The 8,029-nt window shown below is 38.0% G+C and overlaps 1 protein-coding gene across 2 annotated transcripts; it reads right to left on the reverse strand.

The window, feature by feature from the left end:
- Positions 1-2,214: 2,214 nt before the first annotated feature.
- On the reverse strand, positions 2,215-7,962 carry pym1 (PYM homolog 1, exon junction complex associated factor). 2 transcript variants are annotated; one of them, XM_047366587.1, is made up of 3 exons: positions 7,549-7,962; positions 6,190-6,283; positions 2,215-3,175 (listed from the first exon to the last, which is right to left on the reverse strand). In XM_047366587.1, the coding sequence occupies exons 1-3, from the start codon at positions 7,577-7,579 to the stop codon at positions 2,662-2,664; spliced, it is 639 nt and encodes a 212-aa protein (XP_047222543.1). In that variant the 5' UTR covers positions 7,580-7,962; the 3' UTR covers positions 2,215-2,661. The 2 variants fall into 2 exon arrangements, with proteins under 2 accessions (XP_047222543.1, XP_047222612.1); XM_047366656.1 differs by lacking the exon at positions 7,549-7,962 and having other exon boundaries at positions 2,215-3,194.
- Positions 7,963-8,029: the final 67 nt, after the last annotated feature.

Consider the following 8,029-nt stretch of genomic DNA (forward strand, 5'->3'; position numbering starts at 1 on the left):
GTCATGGGACCTGGTTGGCTTAGTTAAGTCACTGTTCTCCAGATCACAGAGGATACAAATCCGAAGAGTTCTCTCATATCGGCTAGTGTTTATTTCTGTGCATTGGCCCCTTAGACAGAATTTTGTTGAACAGAGAAAAAGACCACTTTGCATTCTCATTGTAAATAGCTCAAAACCGTTTTTGTAGATCCTTCCTCCCAGCAGCTTAGGCTTGATTAACTGTCCCTGCTGTTATTTGCACATTTTATTTGTTTTATTATATTACTCATTTTTATTATATTCTTGTAAATAATAATTAGCTGTTTTTATGCACAAATATTCAAGCACATTTTGTACATCTTAATAAATTATCACCTTGAATCTAGAAACATTATGCTATTCAAATGCACCTATCTTTCAATCCAAATATGCTATTTTTTTTAATAACTGTACAATATTTTTTTGTAATGTTGTAAATGTGCCCTTAATGCAGTCTCTTATTCTTATTTTTGTTTGTTATAGTTTACCTTTGTGTGGAACTGCATGCTTCAGTTTTGCTGCTGATACTGTCCTAAAGGTCTTTTGATGTCCAAATGTAGTTGAAAAAGCTCTTTAAGTTGGCTAACATTGCCTGACCCAAAATGTATGTGTTCAGACTAAAGTTTAACAGGGCATGTGAGCTAAAAAAAAAATCCCATTTTATTGAATCTTTTCAAGCAAAATGAGGGCAAGGACTGGTTGAGCTGACATAGTAAAAAAGGAAGTCTGTGCACATTTAGTGTTTTGAGAGCACTTCAACAAAAGTGCCTGAATGTGAATTACAACTTTAAAAAACAAAAAAAAAAAACTCACTGCCTTCTAAAAGCAACTTTGTTTCTTGTCTGGATACCAAATGTGATGAGACCAAAGCAGAAATCTAATTTTATAAAAAGAAAAAAAAGAAACTTGTGCTAAAGCGAAGTGAAACACCACATTCTAGCACACGGCCCTCATTCAGTCTGGTGGTGGTAAATTCACTGTTTCAGCTTGCTTTTTGCACCATCAGTGCCAGGGAAGGAAGGTGGAACAATGAATTCTGAAGAATAACAGGTTTTCATGAAGGAAAACCTTAAATGGGTGCCTAAAGTGATGCAAAATAAGCTCAGGAAAACATGCACTTGCAATACTTTTGCTAAATACTGCAATAACAATATCTGAGGGCAGTGAAGATCTATCCAACATGCCAAATATTTTGTATGTATAATTTGCATTTGTGGCTATTAAAATATATCCTGCTAAATATGCATCAAATCAGTCCTTTGAGATTGTAGTGACAGTTTCTATTGCAAGCTATAGTATCTCGTCTTCCTTTTGACAGTACTCTACAGAGTGTAGTGAGCAAATGAGTGTGTTAAACATCTAACTAAACAGAAGACATGCTTTTATTTTTGATATTTTCAGATAAACAGAACCGGAAGTGCTATTAGTTTTGATATTTTCCACCGGAATCGTCCTTGTGACGTCACAGCCAGCTTAGCAGCGTGAGAATGTCGGCAGTTACGTAACGTTTCTTTTGTTCTGAAATGATTTAAAGTAATTTAATACAGCGTTCAGTTGGAGAGACATTCATGTGATCATTATTATGAAGCTACAGCTAACATGAACAGAGTGTTATGAGCCATTAACATCCCATAATAATCCACCAACGTCACTGGCTAATAATCACGCTCATCCTTTCAAAATAAAACATGCGCAGCAGCTGCAGTCTGTAGCTCACATTCACTCCTCATTACACGAGATTAAAAAAACTGTTACTAAGACTCCAGTCCAAGTCAAGTCTCTAGTCTTTAGGGCACAAGTCCAAGTTGAATCTCAAGTCTTTTATTGTGCGAATCGAGTCAAACTCAGACTGGAGTCTGCTTAAATTAACACTCAAACTGTTAGTAGTTGGATTCATAAATGCTGAAAAAGAAAACAAAAAAGAAACCGAACTTTACTCTGTTGAGTGTTTTTAATATGTTCTGACCAACAATTGAGCTCTATGACAGAAAAATAAAATATGTCTTTAGCTACACGTCATATACTCCTTGGTAGTATAGGTTTACTTTTAATTGTGGGATTTATTACCAAAATGAAGCACACAGCCACACCTCCCTCTAAGCATACACATAGTTTTCCAGGGTCTGGCCTGCTGGCCACAGTAACATTCAGGTTACCTACTGCAGGGAGTAAAACCTAATAAAACAAGAAGACAAATACAGGAAAGGCAGTAAGTATTTTAATAACTGTACTGACTGCAGAGACATGACATAAGTGAGACAATGACATGCCATTCAATCGATGTCAAACATGATCATTGTTTAAAACAGGAAGGTGAAAAACTAAATCCTCTTTTACAAACTTTAGGATATTTTTTTTATTTCCTGTGGTTCCAAATGTTGTTCAGATTACAAAATGGAAAGAACAGAGAAGCACAAAACATGTCACAATGATCTCCTTAAAAGACAGAAAGTACACCTGTAGACGGGTCACAATTAAAACTAAAGAAAACAGATGCGATGTCTGCCTTACAGACATACTGTCCTCAGAGCTGTGTTTCCTACCATCCTTCATGATAAATGTCAGAGGGAAACTGGAAGTTACAGAGGCCCCTTCCTGTTTGTGATTTGCATCTTTAGTCCGACTCTCCTGTCCTTCCCTGGTTCAGCAATCACATTCCAGCTGCTCCAGCTCCTCTCGTAAGGCCTCGGCCCGGCCCAGCTTTTCCAACTGATCCTTCGTCAGCTGCTGTATTTCCCCCGAGTCCACCTTCTGCTGCAACTCCTCGACCTGTCGCAGCTTCTTTTTCAGGTTTTTTATCTTCTTGGCCTTTTCAGCCCCCACTGAAGCCGCTGAAGACTCATCTGGTAACAAGACACACGTAGTACCCTGGGTCTTGCTCGCACACTCGCCGCTCCCTGAGATGGACACATTCTCAACACCGCTGTTCACCAAATCCAATTCTTCTTCGCCGTCCTGGTCCTGGTGCTGCTGCTGTTTTCGTTTTTCCTTACGTTTCATGTTGCGTTTGGCCGACTTTGACAGACCGCCCGTCTCGCTGTCCCCACAGCCGGGTATCTTTTGCTGCTGCTGCTTTGGCGGAGCTGCTTCAGATGGGTTCAGGCCTGGAGGCAGGTCGGGTTTGCTCTTAAAAAACTTCACATATTTGTTTTCATACCTGAGACAATGAAAACAAACTATGTAAGAAAAGGTTTTTTGATCAGTACAATAATCGTCTCTCACACCGTGATAAAACAAATTAGGCAGACTTTTCAGAACATATTGTACGTAAAATGTTTAAATGTAACAGAGTCTAAAGAACTAAGTTCATCCAAACGGCCATGAAAATACTAAACAAGATGCTGCTAATTTAAAATTTTTGGTTAACTGATCCTTCAATTTAATGTCTAGTTCAAGTGTCCCTGTTGACAGGAAATTTCAACAGTTTTACATGTCGGGGCATAATAAAAATTATCTGTTTTTTTCGGGTTCTAAAACTATTTAAGCTAAAAACGTACAAAAACTGTTACAATTTAACAAGCAAAAATTAATTCAGAAAGGAAATTGTAATTACACCCCAGCTGCTTCCACGGGATTTAAGAGAGAAAGTATCAGTCAGGTGCTAGAAATCAAATGCATTTGAATAATTAATTATCAGCGAGACCAGCTCCATAAAAGCAGACATGTTGGCAGCTTCCTGCTCTGGAGAACAATGCAAAATCAAAAGAAAATTACCTCTGAGAAGCAACTGTTCTTGCTCATCAATCTGGAAAGGGTTAAAAGTTGCACAATATCTCAATTTGCAATCGTCAACGCAATGTTGATGTGTGCAACACAACATTTGCCAATTATTCCATCAAGGCAATATTTGGTTTGCGATTATATTTAAAGTACAATGCATTCACTGTCCAATGCCAATAATATGTTTTGCCAGTTGGATGGACTTTCACTAACTTTGATGCCCACACCTGATAAAGGTTTTAGTGGTCCAGATACTAATTCTCACAGATAATGTTGGGCGAAAGGTGGATTAATCACAATATCCAACAATATGTTGCAGCTCTAATTAAAAGGCCACTTCATCTTCTGCTGAGACAGAAGTCAAAAACATCTAGGACAGCTGCTAACTATTCCAGGAATGGACCTCACAGCAAATCCACTTCAAGGTCAGACCATGCAATGCTCAAACAAATACAAAAAAGTAAAGGTCCATCTCAGACCCTACAGGCTTCAGTTAGTGTTAAAGTTCATAATAATCCCAGACACAGCAGCAACTTTACAACTCAACGGCTGAAGGAGAATTAAAGATTCAAGGCGCTGCAAAGATCCAGCTAATGATAAGCTTGATTAATTGATGTCACACAATGACACAATGAGATTTTGAGGGATTCAGACTCAGTGGGAAGAGTCATCCTCTTTCAATCCAAAAGATGTGGGTTTGATTCCAGCTTCCTCCTGCCAAATGTCAATGTGTCCTTGGGCAAGGCAGTTAACCTCAAGTTGCCTACCGATCTGCATATCGGTGTATGAATGCATTAGTGACTGCAGTTAGATGAATGCGGCTCTAATGTAAAGGGCTTTAAGTGGTCTTTGTGACTGGAAAAGCGCTATATAAGTTCAGTCCAGTCAGTTCGCTGAAATCCTTCAATGAAAGAAGCTGTTTTTTTTTACAACTGATCTCATTGGTTTTCTCAGCCTAAAAGATTCCCTGATCTCTGACAGAACGTCGACAGTATGAGATTATCATCAACTCCATCAAGAAGATAATCATCTCAGATTTTATTTTCACTTAGTTTAACACCATCCTTGACTGAATTAATTTCTTTAAGACCATTTTGCAAGATAATATTTTCAGAGGTAGCTAATTATAAATGTCATATCCAAAACAATGAAAAGAAATACAATTGGTTGACCCATGGTGCAGCTGTACGAAGAAAACAGAATAGGGCTTAAAAAACAAAACCCTGAGGGATGCCAGATTGTAACAGAATGATTCATGGCAGAGTTAAGTTTTATGCATTTACATCCATTTGATTTTATTTAAAAACTCATATTTTGTATATGAATGCATTACAATTAATTATAATCTACATAATTTAATCAATTCTAAAATGCATTAAATGTAATTAGTTAATACATACTAACATGGGTTACTTAATCAAAGTTGTAATAGGTGTATGAATGAGTGTGCTTGGTTGTTTGTGTGTTGCCCTGCGATGGACTGGCGACCTGTCCAGGGTGTACCCCGCCTTTCGCCCATAGACTGCTGGAGATAGGCACCAGCTCCCCCGTGACCCACTATGGAATAAGCGGTAGAAAATGACTGACTGACGACTGAAGTTGTAATACAAACAAGATTCTGTTATTTGAAATTTGTGATCGGTTTTCTTCAAAGTTAAAAGAAGTGAAATGAGGAAATTTAGAGTACTTCAAATGTATTAAATACTAAATAAATAAACCTGAGGATTATGGACTTCAAATAAATAGGCTGTATTACAATAATGAATATGCATCATGTAAGGTTTATTGGTAGGTTTGTGTTAAAATTATCTAAAAAAAAGTTATTGGGAATTTGTCATGTCATAAAATTACACAAATCTTAAAAGTTAGGGTTAAATATTTCTGTGAGTGACTGACAGAGACTCACTAGATTGCAACCATTGAACAGCTGTGCCTTTAATGCCTGCAAACAAGATGTGGAGGAGGATCTGATGCTCTACAGTGAAAAAAGCTGCAGACGAGTCTTAAAGCACTAAAATGTTTCCTTAGTGCCACTAGTTATACGTAAACCATTAAAACTGCAGTCTTGCTTTAGTGCAATGAGATGATTTAAAACCAGACTGAAATACTTCTAAGATGTCATTAAAATCAAATGAGTTGCAACTGTACATAAACTATCTCCTCTAAAACGTTGGCTACAAAAGGCAGCTTTGCATTGTGAAATGATAAAACAGGGTTGGTTCTTCTCAGGATGAACACAGAAACTTACATACAATTTTCAAAGAAGAGCCTGTTGTTTATATCAGGTCTCTGAGCCACATCCTGCCACATTCCCTCTCTGCCCACTCCTTATTCATAACAAGCTGAGCACTTTGGGAGCTGAGACACTGTCTGGCATTGACTGACATGTGTAAAAACAGCTTATAATTACTGTGTTCATGTAAAGCTGAGAGAAAGGGGACTTGCACTTACACAGGGACCTCCTCCTGGGGAACATAACCATCCTTTACCCGTCTCGGCTTTCTCCACGTCCCATCAGGTCGCTGAGTTGCAGCTATGTATTTCCCTGAAAAAAGAAGCAACAAGGAGAGCATTTAGAGCAAGGAAAGACTTTAGCTGGTCCTCTACCATTACAAAGCCATTTTTAAAGGCTTAAACCACAGTTATAGTCGCAAATAAAAAAATGGAACAGTAATGAATCTTCTCAGGACTAGCTGGCCTACCAAAATTAGAGCACATAAACGACTGATTTATAAGGTCACAAATGAACCCAAGACAACATTTAAAGCACTGCAGGCGTCACTTGCCTCAGTTAAAACATGAATTACCAATAGAAAAGAGAGACTTGACTAAACTGATGGGAGAATTCAAATGCAAAACCTGAAACAGATATCATAAAAGCCACAGTGAGTTCTTGGACTTTTGCTGGCCAGTGAAGCAATGTAGTAGACACGTTCAGCAAACCACAATTTGTCACTTTGCATAAATCAGACAAAGTTCTCATAAGCCTGCAATTTTAGGGATTTTGATGCATAAATGGAAATAATCTTCAAATTTCTTCATTTTCTCTTTGTTTCAAAAGTACTCCCTTTATTAAAATACCTGCAGCACGTTTCTTCAATTTTATCTTTTGTAGACCTTAGAAAACAGATTTATAAAACAAAAATCAGAACCAGGAGACCAAAAAAACTATTTCCTGAACTTGCGTCTTCTCTGGGGTTCACAAATTTCAAATTAAGCAACAGTTTGTTGTCTGATGCCACGTGATTACATCATTAAAACAAGTAGTTTGTTTATTGTTTCCCGGGGAGTTTGAATTATTTTTTTATTTTTTAGAAGTGATTGAAGTGGGGGTTTTTTTTTTTTTTTTTGGTTTTTTTTAATTAAAGTATATTTAAACTTCAATTTTAACTTTTAAGAGAATCGGTCATGAATACACTATAAGACAGGCAGAAAATATCGTTTGAATTAAAATATCCATAACGATAGCGGAGCCTCTATCAGATGCTAAAAAGTCGGCTTGCATATAGGTTATAACCTCAACATTACACAAAGTTTCACAACGAAGGGGTAAATGTGTCCCTGTTCAGTGTGGATTACCATCTAGTATAATGTTTACATTGTTAAGTCATACAGAGCGATAGCAAATAGCTAGCTAGCTGTGGTGATCGCGTGTTAGCTAGCAGGATGAGCTAACACTATATCGTTTGAAATCAAAAACCCTCAATACTGCAGACAAGAAACACACTTAAATGCGACATACCAATTATGGTGACTGAAAATGATTTGTTTTTCAGCTGGACAAATGTCTGCAACATGCATCAGCCTTACCAGATTCATCTGTCACATAGGGGGTTGCCATTTTGATGTGATAGGCTTCTCCGCTTTCTTCGCTCCGTGAGCCAAAACCTGACTGTTATTCCCAAAACTTCTCTTTACTCGATCCGATCCCACGCAGCAGCAGCACGGCTACCGCTCTTTAAACATTTGGCTGTAAATTGCTCTTTTAATCGATAAAAGAGCTGTCATGGCAGCTGCAGCACACAGGTATTGAAAGCTCAGACGGGCGGTGCAAAATTACGAACCAAGCGAACACCTTTCTTTTCTTTTTCCTTGTTTTTCTTCTTCTTCTCGATATTTAGTGGCGGATTTCAAACAACGAATTGGTGCCGCCACCAACTGGTACGGACTGTGAACTGGAATAAATTTAAGGATTAGATCCGATCATGCTAAACAAACCGCTTTCTTCAACTTCGGAAATGACGACGTGGACCGTGGGTTGCCAGGTTTGGACAGTTAGACGCGATTTCCC

This window comes from Girardinichthys multiradiatus, chromosome 1 (assembly GCF_021462225.1).
Source record: "Girardinichthys multiradiatus isolate DD_20200921_A chromosome 1, DD_fGirMul_XY1, whole genome shotgun sequence".
In the NCBI taxonomy this organism is placed as follows: Eukaryota; Metazoa; Chordata; class Actinopteri; order Cyprinodontiformes; family Goodeidae; genus Girardinichthys; species Girardinichthys multiradiatus.

What these genes read in the sequence shown, in the direction of transcription:
- pym1 (XM_047366587.1), bottom strand. Translation starts at nt 7,579, where the DNA reads ATGGCAACCCCCTATGTGACAGATGAATCTG. An exon ending in CTATGTGACAGATGAATCTG is followed by an intron (nt 6,284 to 7,548) that starts GTAAGGCTGATG and finishes TTCTTTTTTCAG; the next exon opens with GGAAATACATAGCTGCAACT. An exon ending in CCCCAGGAGGAGGTCCCTGT is followed by an intron (nt 3,176 to 6,189) that starts GTAAGTGCAAGT and finishes TCATTGTCTCAG; the next exon opens with GTATGAAAACAAATATGTGA.